Source organism: Bos mutus, chromosome 24 (genome assembly GCF_027580195.1).
Source record: "Bos mutus isolate GX-2022 chromosome 24, NWIPB_WYAK_1.1, whole genome shotgun sequence".
Lineage (NCBI taxonomy): Eukaryota > Metazoa > Chordata > Mammalia > Artiodactyla > Bovidae > Bos > Bos mutus.
This window is the reverse complement of record NC_091640.1, coordinates 46,982,361-46,998,195: the sequence shown is the minus strand read 5'-3', so window position 1 is coordinate 46,998,195 and position 15,835 is coordinate 46,982,361. Positions and strand designations below refer to the sequence as shown.

General features: G+C 39.6%; 1 protein-coding gene across 1 annotated transcript in view; it reads left to right on the top strand.

Moving 5' to 3' along the window:
- Positions 1–12,178, top strand: part of SKOR2 (SKI family transcriptional corepressor 2) — a 35,080-nt gene extending 22,902 nt beyond the window's left edge. The window contains exons 6-7 of the mRNA XM_070361990.1: positions 4,062–4,129; positions 12,116–12,178. Coding sequence (XP_070218091.1) covers positions 4,062–4,129; positions 12,116–12,178 — 131 coding nt within the window. The remainder of the gene's footprint in view (positions 1–4,061; positions 4,130–12,115) is intronic.
- Positions 12,179–15,835: the final 3,657 nt, after the last annotated feature.

Genomic DNA, 15,835 nt, shown 5'->3' with positions numbered 1-15,835 from the left:
ATAAATGTGGTCTTATATTGGACATTAAAGTTTATCCAAGTTTTAGACATCATTGTTACTAAATCTTTGCACAAATCCATGATCATTTTCTTAGGATAAATTCCTAAAAGAATTGCTGTGTCAAAGATATGATCTTTTCAAAGCTCTTGATGGAAAATTTTATGTTGCTTTCCCAAAAGGTTGAATTCATATTCCCGTCCTTGAAACACCATGTATCATCTTTTCTTTAGATCTTTGGTAACTTAAATGGAAAAAGTGGTTCCTCATATTATTTCCTTTTCTTTCATTGCTGGGGATATTGAACACTTTGCCTGTATCTGCCATCCCTTTGTATGTGTTGTGAATGCCATAGTCTTTCCTCATATTTCTTTTGATGTGTTCATTTTCTTATGGTTTGTGTGAACTCTTTACATACTAAAGTATTAATTCTGTATCATCTTGCAAATTTTTTTTGCTTCAATTCATTTTAAAATGTTGACTTTGGTGTTTTGTGTTCACGTTTGTTGTCACATCAAAGCTTTAAATTTTTATCTAATCAAATCTATCAGTCTTTCTGGCTTGCTTTTTGTCTTTGACACCTTTCCTCACTCCACTTCTATAAAAATATTCACCATTTTTCTATCACTTTAATGGCTTTTTTTTTTTCATTTTAATTTAAAGAATTGTATTGTATGCCATCAGAGAGCCATGAGCACGAATTAAGTAAGGGCTAGTTACCATCATTCCACTCTAAATTGCCCTCCTCCAAAATCAGACTCTCCTGGGATTCCAGGGAGGTGGCACAGCCAGCTTCAGGCAGGCTTTGTTCCCACCCCTCTCAGTTCCCACCCTGATCAGAGGCACTGCGGAGCTCAAGAGGGACAGAGGAAGCTGCCAAGGCTCAGAGGGTAGGTCTCGTCTTCACAGATGGATGCCTGCTTGGGATGTACTCTGGCCTCTGGAAAGAACACTGATCTTCTGAAGGTGTCTGGCCCAGGCACGGGGCTAAGGATGCTAGTGGAATGTTGGTTCCGATTGCCTTGTGCCCAGTCTATGGGCTTTGACCCACCTCCAGTGCATCCTAGGTGGCAGGTGGATGCCAGCCCCTCATACTCCTAATTGTTATCAGTGCATGTCAAAATTACCCACTCCTCATCTACCAGCACAGGAAAGAGAACTGGTGTCTGAAGCCCAACCAAGTCGATTTACCTTGTCATCAAATCTTAAAGCAGTAGAGCAGGAAAGGGCCTTACAGAGCACATTACTCCATCCCCTTGTTTGTTCGGATAAGGGTCTGAGCCTCCAGAGTCGGGTAACTGTCATTCAAGGCAGATCCAGACCTTCTGGTGGATATTTCAGTGCTCTTTTCATTCCTCATCCATTAACCAGCCCCTGCCGTGTGTCAAGCACTGTGGTGGGCTTTGGAAATTTTAGAAGTGTCTAAAATATATCTTCCTGCCCTCACTGTCGCACTCAAAGACACATGTATAACAGCTAATCATAGTATGAACTGTGGATGCGTTAACAGAGGTATGCGTACAGTACTGGAGGAGTAGAAGAGAAGGGTGACTGATCCTGGAAGGAGAGGGCAGGAGAATCAGAGAACATTCTGGGAGACATAACATTCAAGCTTGAAGAAATTGGAGAGGTTTGCTCTAAGGGCAAGGCCACACATCACACGGTGGCTGGGAGTACAGTGCGTGTGTGAAGACTGGAGCGTGGTTTGGCGGGTGATGGGACGCAGGGAGCTTCCTCCACCCGCTGTGCTGTAGTCAGCTGGGTACTTGCTGTTCCCCACTCAGCCTCCGCGTCTTACTGCAGAGTGCTGATCACATCTCCTCCCCCCTTTCCTTGCGTTCACCCTCCAAGGGAATCGGGGCTCCTCCTTTAACCCTCACACAGTACTACAGACTTACCTCTATTACAGCGACTTTCCCATCAAGTTCTGAGAAGAGAATAGGAAATGGATCTTTTAAAAAATATATGTTATAAAAGGCAAGACTGTGGAGACAATAAAAAGATCAAGTCTGCTAGAGATGGGGTGGACGGGAGCAGTGAATAAGCAGAGCATGGAGGATTTCAGGGCAGTGAGAATATTCTGCCCAATATGTGACGACAGAGACACATTGCTATAGACTCGTCCAAATGCACAGACTGTACAAAACACCAAGAGTGAATCCTAAGGTAAACTGTGGACTTCGGGTGATAACGGCATGTCAGTGTAGGTTCGTTCTTGGTGGTCAGTTCTGGTGAGTGATGTTGGTAGTGGGGGCGTATGTATAGGAAATCTCTGTAGCTTCTTCTTAATTTTGTTGAGAACCTAAAACTACTCTATTTTTTTTAAAGTCCCTTAAAATTAAAATAATTAAATTAAAATCTCTTAAAAATTATTAAAAATACGTGCTTGAGGTTGGGGAAGGAATTCAAATATTATAGAAAGATTTGTTGTTCAGTCGCTCAGTCCAGTGTGACTCTTTGCAACCCCGTGGCCTGCAGCATGCTAGGCTTTCCTGTCCTTCACTATCTCCCAGAGTTTGCTCAAACTCATATGCATTGAATCAATGATGCCAACCGTCTCATCCTCTGTCACACACTTCTCTTCCTGCCTTCAGTCTTTGCCAGCATCAGGGTCTTTTCCAGTGAGTCAGCTCTTCAGGTGGCCAAAGTATTGGAGTTTCAGCTTTAGCATCAGTACTTCCAATGAATATTCAGGACTGATTTCCTTTAGGATTGACTGGTTTGATCTCTTGGCTGTCCAAGGGACTCTCAAGAGTCTTCTCCAGTACCATAGTTCAAAAGCATCAATTCTTTGGTGCTGAGCTTCCTTTGTGGTCCAACTCTCACGTCCATATACATGACTACTGGAAAAACCATAGCTTTGACTAGATAGACCTTTGTCAGCAAATGTGATATCTCTGCTTTTTAATATGCTCTCTAGGTTTGTCATAGCTTTTCTTTCTTCCAAGGAGCAAGTGTCCTTGATAGAAGTCAAAAAATAAAAAGAACAGTGTTTTTAGTTTCTAAGTATCCAGAATCTCATGAATGGTAAAGGGTTTATCACCTTGAAAGTGGTGGGAAACCATCACGAACTTTTAAGCAGGAGAGTGAAAGGGATTTGAAGAGGAAGGAGGTGGAGGCCATATGGTTGGTTGGGAAATTCTTCAGGCAAGAGGTGTCTGCATTTGGGAGGTAACGATGGCAAAGAGAGGAGAGGATGGAGGTGGAATATACAGGACTCACAGCAGCTGGCTGCCGAGATGAAAGGAAGAGAAGAAAAGATGATGACAAAGTTTCTGGTTTCTTCAAGGTCCTGCCCTGGCCATCCACCACAGATTCATATGAGATCAGGTCAATTTCTCAATTAAAGCTGAAAAAGCTGAAGTTAGCCAAGTCCCCATTTTAAAAAGAGCACATGGAAAAGATGAAACAGCAAGATACACATTAAGAAGTCATTCCTTTCTGGAAATACAATAAAAATGATCAATATGTAGAATGGCAAAGATATTTTGCACAATATCTCTTAAAGATCCTTCCTTCCTTCTCTGATTGAGGCATATGTGTGTGCATGGTAAGTTGCTTCAGTCATGTCCAACTCTTTGCAGCTCTATGGACTGTAGCCCAGCAGTCCCACCAGAATCCCATGGACAGAAGAGCCTGGCAGGCTACATGGGGTCACAAAGAGTTGGACATGACTGAGTGACTAATACACTCTCAGAATTTACTATTTATTCTGATTAAACCACAGTCTTGGAGAAAATATGTCTTCAAATAACCATAGCACAGAGAGCTCACCCAGGTGCTCTGTGATGACCTAGACGGGTGGGCTGGTGGGGAGTAGGGTTTGGAGGGAGGTTCAAGAGGAAAGGGATATATATATTTTTTTATGGCTGATTCACATTGTTGTACAGCAGAAATAAACACATTGTAAAGCAATTATCCTCCAGTTAAAAAAAAAATTTTTTTAAAGGGGGAGTGTTTCTGTGGGACCATCAGTAGTCTACTATACCGTCAATATGCTAAATATACCAAAAGTAGATTTTGCACTTTAATTAATTTCTTTCTCTGTTTCTCGCCCCTTTCAGATAATTTCCAGGATCAAATGAAAAGGGAACTAGCCTACAGAGAAGAAATGGTGCAACAGTTACAAATTGTAAGATGCATTTCTACTTAAAAATGAATTCAAGGTGATGGGTTTGTTTTCAAAACCACCTGATACGTATGAAGCTGTTCCTGTTTTATGCCTTGAAATCCTTTGGTCCACTTACCCCTCCGCTGGTTTAGATGCTAATTGCCAAGAGATTTACTTAGATGCAGGGTAAACAGATGTGTCAGTATGTTTCCTCTAAATGTAACTACCTACCATGTGTTAATGGACAGATGTGTGCATCGTCTCTGAGAGTGAACCAGAGGTACCCGCATCGTCTTCCACGGTGCAAACCTCCGAGCACAGCGCCGGGCTGTGCCAGAGGCCCAGGGAAGGGCCACTGTCTTTGTCTTACCCCTCCTTCCACCACCCAGACCTGAGCCGGGCCCACTGCTGTCAATAGAACTTAGTGTAAACACAATTCATCAGTTAAATTCCCTTGAAGGATGATGAAAAGAAATGAATTATTTCCAAATGAAGGATGTTACTCACTCTATCCTAATCGTGTCTGAAAGTGGACATGGACTAAGCTCTGTTGACACAGAAACAGGGAAACAGGAGAACATCTACTAATTAGTGGTGTGAGTTTTTTGTTTTTGTTTTTCTTTTTTGAGTTGTTTTTTCTTTTTCTGTTTTCCTCGCCCTTTATCCCCATGCAGACACAGCTGGTATTATTTATTAGTGCTTTGAAAGTCATCTCCCAAGCTTCCTCATTTTCATGAGTACAATGGGGAAATAATTTCTGCTCAGTTTTTGTAAGATATTTTTAATCATTTGGGTAAAGACATGACACTGATTCTTAATGTTATTCACAGCATGGTTGTTATAATTTGGGTTGTTTGGCGTTTCTGAGCTGGTCCCCGCTATCCTTCTGCCATGAAATGTTTGTCTACGCAGACTCGCCTGTCTTGTCTAGAGAGCCAGGCATCTAGCTCTCTGTCAAGATTATTTAAGAAAGATGGTTATTGATGTTTCCTTCCTGCATGGGAGAAAATCATGCTTGCTTTAATGGAGATTGCCGAGAGTCATTTTGAAAGCATCCTTGTATTTCACGACGTTTTCCCCCATTCTGAGGGCTCTATTAAAAGTGCTGCTAACTCTAACCCTCCATCTGAGGTTTTCCTGGATCTCAAGTGCTGGTTAACGACTCTCAGTTCTGAAAACCACCTCAACTTAAGATCCTCTTAAATAGGATCTTTCTTCTTGTTTTGGTTTTGTTCGTGTTAGTTTTATTTGCACCTAAATTCATTGGGGAAGAGAAACATTTTCTTAATCAGTTGGCCACTAATCCCCCACAGGAGTTAAAAAAAGAAAAGTATCTACTGTTCTTAGCTTTTGATACCTAGATAATAAGAGCTGCTTATTACTTGCTGTGAATTTATGTATTGCTTAATTTGCCCAAAGAAAGAATATAAAGATAGAATCAGAGGTATGAGGATATAAAATTTTAAGACTACTTATTTTACATAGGATACAATTTTCAGACTCTTAAAACAAAAATTGCCATACATGCAACCAAAAATGTGTGACTCCTGGGTAGTGATGAACATAGCAAAATGGGCATTAGGAAAGGAAACTAAATAATTATTTTAGTGCTAGTTATTAAGGCCAGTTATATAACTTTAGTGTCTTAATTTTCTTTGACATTTGGTTTCTTTAGTAAAAGAGGACGTGGCATTGCATCCATGTGATAAGCAGACAGTATTAATAAAGAGAAAAATATCTCATGTCTTTTGAGATATTTGGTATGTGGGATGGTACAAACTAGTATTACAAAATATAATTATTATATTGTATTGCAAAATATTCTATCATCATGTAGTCATTTATCTAGATAAGTGTTATTAATTCATATTTCTCTAGATAGTAAATTTTCCTGATTTCAAATTAAATTCTTTGGGAGGAGTTGGAACGTTTCCCCCCGACCCTTGTGCTGCTGCTAAGTCGCTTCAGTCGTGTCCAACTCTGTGCAGCCCCATAGATGGCAGCCCACCAGGCTCCTCTGTCCCTGGGATTCTCCAGGCAAGAACACTGGAGTGGGTTGCCATTTCCTTCTCCAATGCATGAAAGTGAAAAGTGCGAGGGAAGTCGCTCAGTCGTGTCCGACTCTTCGCAACCCCATGGGCTGCAGCCCATCAGGTTCCTCCATCCATGGGTTTTCTAGGCAAGAGTACTGGAGTGGGGTGCCATTGCCTTCTCCCCCGACCCTTGTAGGTACCATGTAATTCCTGAAATCCACAAAAGCACATCCACACTGCCAACATGAAAACTGGTGAAATAGGCATGATTTATTCCTACTGTTTCTTCCCCTCCTTTTGTGTCCCCTATCCTGAAATTTCTGGGTCTTCATGTTGCCTTCAACACCAAGCATGGTGTCTAATATCAAATAGCTATCAGTAGACATTGCTGAATTAATCACCATCCATGGATGCCCCTGACTCTGATAATCTTATGTAGCCATCCTCTTAATTCTTTTCCAGATTTTCCTGGCTTGGTCCTGATTTCCCCCAAATATTTTTTTGTGCTGGGTAACTACTACCAAAACTACTAAAAGAAGCCTTACTAGTGAATTGTGCATGCGTGCTCAGTTGTGTTCAACTCTGGATGGTAGCCCGCCAGGCTGCTCTGTTCATGGAATTTTCCAGCAGAATACTGGAGCGGGTGGCCATTTCCTACTCAAAGAGATCTTCCCCACCCAGGGTTCAAACCTGCGTCTCTTGCATCTCCTGCATTGGTAGCGAATTCTTTACCACTGCACCACCTGGGAAGGCCCTCTAGTGAATTACCAGGAGCTTATGTATTTACTGCACTATCTTTGTGACTAACAGATACAAGCTTTAAGGTCCGCAAACTTGAGTTCAAGATTCATCCTATTCATTCATTCATTCATTCATTGTATCAGTTTCTAAACCAAAGGGACCCATTGAAAGGCCAACCTAGTATCTTAATAGGTATATGATAAGGCACAAGTGCTTAATAAGCATGAAATGCAGATGTAAATCATAAAATGCTATGCCAGTATGAAAAATCAATTTAATGGCATGCTCTTTCCCAAAGTAGTACCTCTGTTAGTGGAACTATTGGCTAAAGGCACATTTGTGCAAGAAGGACTTGTGTTCACACTATACCGTCTGCTTTAGAATTGAGGCAGTGGACTCAAGATTTCTTGAAAGGAAACATCCTGTCCCTTATTCAGCTTGTATTTGCTAGAGTACCTGGAGAAAAATGTCTTTAGAATTATATCTAAATCAAGTTGCTAGGTATCACAATTATTGACTTTCTCAGTATTTTTGGTTTAGTGCTCTAATTCATCACTAAATATGGATACATACTTTGTTCCTTGAGAACAGAACAATTCACCAAAATTTTTAATTCAATATGCTTAAATTATTCTATATTTAAAGTGTATAGAGCATATGTTACAGAATAGTCATTTACCTGCAGAATAGGCTTCTTTTCCTTTAAATGAGATGAAAACCTACTGTATCCTGTAGTCATAGAAAATTCAAATATATTAAAACCATCATATTTTATAACAATTCCCATAGACCCACAATGCATTTATCCTATGCTGTTACACAGTGTTCTTATTCAAGATTATATTGAAAGCATCTTGGGTATCATTGCCATAGAAAGAAAACTTATGAATTTCTTTGGTGCCTACATTTTAGATTCTCTGCTGACTTTAACTTCTATACTGTTGCTTCCTTTTCCAGTTTGTTAAATGCAAAGTTGTGGTGACTATAGATTCAAATGATTGATTCTCTTTGTACATTTATAAATGAATGTGCATTTATTTCAATGTGAGGTTTAAAGCATATGCAGTTTATTTAACATAACTGGGCCACAAGCTAATTTTTTTTTTTTTTTTTCAAATAGCTTAAAATTAGAGTTTTACAGTTCTTAACACAGTTTATATTATAGTCCTCCACCTCTGCCTTGGGTTTTCAAATGCTTAAAATGTTTTTGTTACCAAACTAGATTTATTCATACAAACAAATATGTTCCTCTCGGTATGAATCAAAAACGTTTTTAGAATTAGCAAGTTCATGAAGATGTTTATTACATTAAATATAATCAAGAGCAAAAGATTTCTCATTCACAAGTGAATTACGATTCTAGGGGAAAAGTATTCAATTTGTAAACCAAAACCATCATCCTTTAGGATTAAGAAGAAAGTGAAAAAACTATTACAATGTTATATGTAGTTTTTAAAAAAATTTAAAGAAGGAAATGAAGGTATTTTACTAAGTGTATGACATTGTTTTAAAGATTTTTACTAGTGTATGGTTGATTTACAATATTGTGTTAGTTTCAGCTCTACGGCAAAGTGAATCAGTTACACATATACATATATCCACTCTTTCTTAGATTCTTTTCCCATATAGGCCATTACAGAGTACTAAGTAGAGCTCCCTGTGCTGTACAATAGGCAAAAAGCATTTTTAGTTATCCTTATTAGGATCCTTATCCTTATTATCCTTATCCATTTTATATATAGTAGTGTGTATATATCAATCCCAATCTCCCAATTTATCCCTCCCCATTTTTAACCCCTGGTAAGCATAAGTTTCTTTCTACATCTATAAGAGTATGTAACCTTTTGATTAAAGTTTTTCCAAGGATTAGGATATAATATAATTTACAACATGAGCTGAGATTACTATAATGTCTTGATAACTTTTTTTTTCCATTGCTAATTTGGCAACACTTTTTTTAAGCAAGTACATATGTGTAGAGGCTACTACCATTAGGTTTATTCAAGGCATATCATATTTGAAGCCGTAGTTATTGAAGACATTAGTCATAGTTCTTGAAGAACATTGTGAAGCTGCAATAGAAAACACACAATAAATGACTGGACTCAGATTCACATCCTTTGAACTTGCTGGAGCGCTACCAAGGGGCGCATAGATTAAGGAAAAAAAAAATGCTTTTAAAATGTGCTGGTCTTTAGGTGCCCTCTACTGTTTTTCCAGAACGCTGCAGTCACACACAGGCAAGGGGAACCGGTCTTAAAGTTCTTCATTCAAAGCCTCAATTAACATCATGTTAGTCCACTAGATTTAGTACTAATGTTTCGTTCACTGTGGACTTGTAAAAAAGCAGTTTACAACTCTCTGATGGTCTGAGCGCTGTGCTTCCTTGCAGGGAAAGGAGCAGTGACAGGTTTTTACCATTGCTGTAGGAGTGTTCCCTCTTCAGCAAGGACACAGCTCTTAGAGATATACGGTCTTTTCTTGGAGGTGCTCTGGGATTAACTAGGATGGGAACTTGCCCAGATTTGTACTCTGTGAACCTGGAAAGTTTTTTAAAATATGTTTTACATATTTTTAAAAGGTTGATCAAACACTTTATTTTTAGAAAATATCCCTGGGTCCCTAGAGGATTTTGATTTTGTGACTAAATGTGTAACACATCAGAGGAGTTTATCTAAGTCTGAACATCTGTGGAAGCTGCCTTAAGATTCTCCAAGAGATAGGCTTTGACTAAAGTGGGTCCTCTTCCAAGTATTGATCCATTGCCTTGCATTTTGACAATGCAGTCACTTGTTTCTAAGTTATATATCCTTTTTCACATCTTTCTCTTTTTGAGATGTAGATCCACTTTAATGTCTGAGCTCAGGCTAACTCTCTCTTGGCACAAACTAGGAAATTATCCTTTTTGGCAAAATCTCAATACTTTTGATACTCTAGAGCCAACTAGGTAATTTACAAGTTACATAATAACTTTCAGAGGTTTTTGTCCATGCCAATCTTGGTGATTTCCAAGCTGATCAAGATGAAAAGAAAGCTTTTATGAATTCTAATATATGGGGTTTACATGGCGTAGTTATCTTAAATGGAGTCTCTAAGGTCATGAGCTTCCCAAGTTAGGGAAGACAGAACCTGATACACCACCAATCATAAAAGTGCCCATTACTTGATGTATTGTAAGAAAAGGAAGCGCCTAACTATTATTCTAAGATGCCATCAATCATAGTACAGCCAATATCAGAAATGTTAAAATGTGAGGGGGAAGAGAGTATCTTAGAATCAATGAAATAGGATAGTTTCCATGAGCAACTGGGCCGTGTGCTAATATATTCTTTATTTATCATTCATGATTTAGGACTTGGAATTAATAATTCTCAGCTCACAGTGTGAGATGAACAATTCTTCACACAGATCTAAATTTCAATCTGGAGATTTGAGGATCAAATGTGCTTTTTTGGAAATGTCCTTTTTTTCCCTGAGTCCTCTTAAAGAATTTCCTAATCCGCTTCCCATCTTAATGAGATGCTGCATTGCTGTTTCTGAAAAAAAAAAAGAGAAAGAGAAAGGCATTCTGACTTAGATGTTAAGGCAGTGCCCTTCAGGCAGTTTTGTTTAGGTTAGGGTGAGTAGTGTACTGGCTTTGATGAGATGGCTCATGGTGATATTAACTTATCTCGTGTAGTGCCTGGTACAGAAGATACTTACTAAATCTTTGTGGCATCTAATCTTGATGTTGAGAATGCTTTCTAAACGCAAGAGTGACCCAAATGCATGTTATTAGGTAATTTTCTATACCCCAAGGTTTACATCTTTGCCACTTGTTATCCTAAATAATAGAATTCCATTCAAGGCTCTGTGATAGCATTCATCTAAAGAGAGAGGTGATCCGTGGATTTGGGGCATATTGTTTCATACAACATAGTGGAAAATCAAGGTTCAAGTATGTCTCTGTTAATAGCAGGTATAGCATAACACAGAGTGAAAAGACGAGGTACCTAGAGTAGGTCCCTGTGTAACTGTTCTTGTCATAGTTATCTAGCTGACCTTAGCTCTTGTCCTAAAATGTGAGGTTAGGACGCTGAACGTTTTATGGTCCTGTATGAAGCAACGTCGGTGCTGCTATTCTGCCCTTTATCGGATATGACTCTATCGTATACATCCATGTTGTAGTTGTGTATCTAGACACTGAGACAGTTATTTTCGTTTCTCTTTCTTTTTCATCAAAAAGACTGTTTGATTTGACAAACTGGTTATTATGGCCAACTGATGCAGTTAATTTAGTCACTAGCATCACTGTAGATTTGTAGCTCCTTCCCGTTAATAAAGGTTCATATTTATGCACCGGTAGCTCAGGAGAACAAAACATAAATATACTGGGAATGTGAGGAATGTCTCAAACAAGACACAAAATATTGCTTAATTGAGTGGCTATAATTTTATTTCCTTCGCTGCTTTTACCTCATATCAGCCATAGTTCATATTACATTCTAGAGGGCTGAGTGTTTCTTTAAATGTAAAATAGACTTATATCACTAGAATTCTGAATTTAATCTTGTAATAATGAAGGTAAGTAACATAACTGGATTTAATGGAGAGGCAAATCTAAATAATATTATACATGTAGTCCAGTTTCAGTTGTTTGAATTTTCTAGCATATCAAGTGAGATGGACTTTCATTCAAAGCCCCGGTATTGAAAAGTATTTTTCAAGTTTCAGGTAGAATTCTCAAGGGTCATATTTCCATTCAGTGCAATTATTTCTGATGCTTCTTAGTAGTTACTGGGAAATTACCCAGAGTAATAGTTTTCATTTAGTTAGTTAATCTTATTTGTGATTTATAATGAGATATTTGATCGCTGTAGTTAAATGAAAAGTTACATTGAACTAGCTTGTAATCACATTCTTGTTTGTGACCTTGGACGTAAGAATACCATATTATTAAATGCAAGTTTTTTTTTTAACTTCTTAAGTCAAATGTCACATAGGAACCTCAGAGACTAGCTGTAGCAACAGTCTAGTGTGATCATCTGTTCTGTCCTCAAATGCTTTCTAATGGGCCTTAGGAATGCTGTATCCCAGAAGCGCCACACTGCTGGGGAGGATGGAGACCTTTTCTCCTCAGGGCAGATCCACTGACATTCAAATCGCTAGGCACAATGAAGGGTAAGGGTCTCCATTACACATCTGTCTCCAAGTTTAGCTCACCTGGAGAGTTTTGCTTGTTTTTATCTTACAGATTCCCTATGCAGCGAGCTTGATCAGGAAAGAAAAGCTTGGTGCCCATCTCAGCAAAAGCTAAAAGGTGAGCTCACCAGAGAAAACTCTCTGAGTTGCTTGCTTGTGTTCCTCACTGATGTACTTGATGGTAGCCCCCTGGCACCGGGAGCTGGGTGGTGCTGCATCCTGTGTTTAAGCTGATACACTGCTGAACTTCATTCTGGGCCTGGGACTTCCTTAATAAAAAGCTAAGTGCATCTTACAAATTCTGCAGAAATTTTCTAAAGCTAAGGAAATTCTCAAGTCAGTCTTGCACATGTGATCTTCATTCTGTTTTGAGGTTTTCTGCTCCTTCTGGTTCCTCCTAACACCCCGATTCCCGGTATGCTGAAGGAAATCAAAATGTCTAAAGCCGTGCTTATTATGTTTCTTCTTCTTTGCTCTCTTCTTTGCTCAAATTCTTGCTGAAATCCAGCTTTCAGTGAGTTACTGGCAGATGGTGCTGTGAATAACCGCAGGCGACATAGACCTTCGAGAACTTCTTCTGCACGTTTAGCCATTCATTCTTTTATAAAACAGTCCTTGTTTCTCTACAGATGAAGCCGGATCCAATGTCACATATCTGGCAACAATTTAAAAGACAAGAATTCTGGACACCTAGGGGAAAGAAGACAGTAAAAGTTCAATGACCGTATTCAGTTCAGTTCAGTTCAGTTCAATCGCTCAGTCGTGTCCGACTCTTTGTGACCCCATGAACTGCAGCACGCCAGGCCTCCCTGTCCATCACCAACTCCCGGAGTTTACCCAAACTCATGTCCATTGAGTCGGTGAAGCCATCCAACCATCTCATCTTCTGTCGTCCCCTTCTCCCCATGCCCTCAATCTTTCCCAGCATCAGGGTCTTTTCCAATGAGTCAGATCTTCGCATCAGGTGGCCAAAATATTGGAGTTTCAGCTTCAACATCAGTCCTTGCTATGAACACCCAGGACTAATCTCCTTTAGGATGGACTTGTTGAATCTCCTTGCAGTCCAAGGGACTCTCAAGAGTCTTCTCCAACACCACAGTTCAAAATACTCAGAATATACCTAAACATTTCAAAAACAACTTTTTATGATATAGAAGAAGATATATATAATTATTAGAACTGAAAGAATGCAAAGCTAGGACACTGTTGTTTTTGTAGAAATACGTTAAAATGACCTAGCAGCTAGAACAGCTAAATCAGTGAAAAACTCAGATGTCAGAAGTGGTGTTTGTGCGTGCTCGTGGCCAACTAGGATTGTGGTCATTTATCAATTTTATTCATTCCCATCTGAATAATTCTACCCACTCCTTCCCTCTGGAACCTATTTTCAATTCAATAGAATTTATTGGCAAAAAAGAAAAATAATTCTATGCAATGCAGGTTCGTGGTTCCTTTTCTTTCCTTCATGTTTCTCTTCTGCCTATCACAAGCTTCCTCTACTATGCACGCATGACAGTTCTACTTCTTGCCATCATCTTTATTAGTGATGTATGCATGCATGCTAAGAGGCTTCAGTCAGGTCCAACTGTTCGTGACCTTGTGGACTGTAGCACACCAGGCTGTTCTGTCCAGGGGATTCTCCAGGCAGAAATACTGGAGTGGGTTGCCATGCCCTCCTCCCGGGGATCTTCCCGACCCAGGGATCGAACCCACGTCTCTTACATCTCCTGCATTGGCAGGTGGGTTCTTTACCACTAGCACTGTCTGGGAAGCCCCTTATTAGTGATAATCTTCAGTATTTGTCTTAAACAATTGTACGTATGTCACATTTCATTAGGAGCTCAAAATTCTTTCCAAGACAATCTCTCATTCATATGCTTTCCCTTAATTTTATGCACAGGGACTCGAGATACGGTGAAGAGAGATATGATGTTTTATGTCTCTGTTGCAAAACCAGGAAGAGATTCTAGGCTTCCTGACTTTAAGTGCAGTATCCCATGGATGGAGGAGCCTGGTAGGCTGCAGTCCATGGGGTCGCTAAAAGTTGGACATGACTGAGCGACTTCACTTTCACTTTTCACTTTCCTGCATTGGAGAAGGAAATGGCAACCCACTCCAGTGTTCTTGCCTGGAGAATCCCAGGGACGGGGGAGCCTGGTGGGCTGCCATCTATGGGGTCGCACAGAGTTGGACACTACTGAAGTGACTTAGCAGCAGCAGCAACTTAGTCCTTATACAGTGACTTCTGTGAGCAGATGTTTAGCAACAGAGTTGCTTGGATAATAAGTCATTCTGTTTTGAGACACTCAGATATTGTCATTCTGTTTCCGTCTCCATGAAGTCATACACTTACACAAATGCACCTGTGAGTTTGGCTTCATTCTGTACATTCAGGTATTTGTCTTAAGTCTGAAGTTGATTTGAGTGCTTTCTTTCTCACTTTTATAGACCAGGTTTGTCCCAGCAGTGTGAAATAAATAATTTTAGGACATTAAGTCTAATAAATCTTAATGCAGGGTATCAAGGTAATCAGAGCAAGAATCATCCAAAGGAATACTGATAAGCCCATATATATAAAAGCTTGAAAATATCAAACTACTTTTCTTTCAAATCAAAGAGTAAATACTGGAATGTGCTTTTAAAGTAACCTTTTCACTGAAGTATAGCACAGTCACCAAAGGCTACAAATCACCGAGTTCTACAAGTCGTGAAGTCAAGAACTCAAAGCTCAGTGAACTCGCTTGGGTTCTAACACCTTGTGCCTCTTTCCAGTCACTCCCCTGACCCCAGAAGACTGGGTTTGCTTGTTTTTGAACTTTAGCAAAGGACATTATAGGGAACATTCTCTTGTATCTGGCTTTTTTCACTCCACCTTTATTAGACTGTAGTTTGATTTATACTTAGGGACTTCAATAAACTCTTTTTACCCGTCCACTTCCCCAATTCATCTTCTCTACTTGTCGCACATGAGCTGCTCTCCACCTACAAAATGAAGACCTACCACCCAGAAACCACGCCTTTGATGGTGGCATAGTGTACAGCGAGGTGGGAAAAAAAAAGATTGATTTGTGTTTAGTAAGTAATGCTTCCTCCATGCTGGTTTTGTTTCCATCCTTGCAGACAACAGGGATTTCTCTAAGTAGACCCTGGTGCTTTCAGAAGATTAGTGGTTACTTAAATGCTGAGCTAAATCAGCCAAGCAGAGAATCACAACCATATTGTTAGAGGCAGTATTTGATTCTCAACATGCCAAGCCTGCAAGGAATTACCCCAGGAGAGATGACAAAATAAAAATCATTACACCAAGGGAGAGAGACAAATTCTGTCTTGCTGAGTGACCACAGGTTTCCAAATTAGGGACTGATGCATTAATGTCTTACGCAAGAGTGACCTTAAGGTAGTGTGCTGTGTTCTTGCCACCCAGTGGATTCCAGTGTGACTATTAGGAGGAGGAAGCTTTTCAAAACCACAGGCAGTCCACTTAATAAGCTGAGCAAGTACTGCCACATATCACTGCCCTACAAATCTTGTTTGTCCTGCATTAGGACACCAGAGATTCCATGTCAAATTAAAATAAAAGTCCACCCATACCAAGGGACTAACTATGCAGTTCCATTAGAAGAGCCAAATTGTGTTTTTAACAAGACCAACCTCAAAATTTAGGTGTGTACACTGAATAACTCTTAATTTTCCCTTGATAACTCCTTACAGATCCATTATCCATGGATTCATCGAAACCTTTCTTCAACCTAGGCATAGCTCCCTTTGGGGC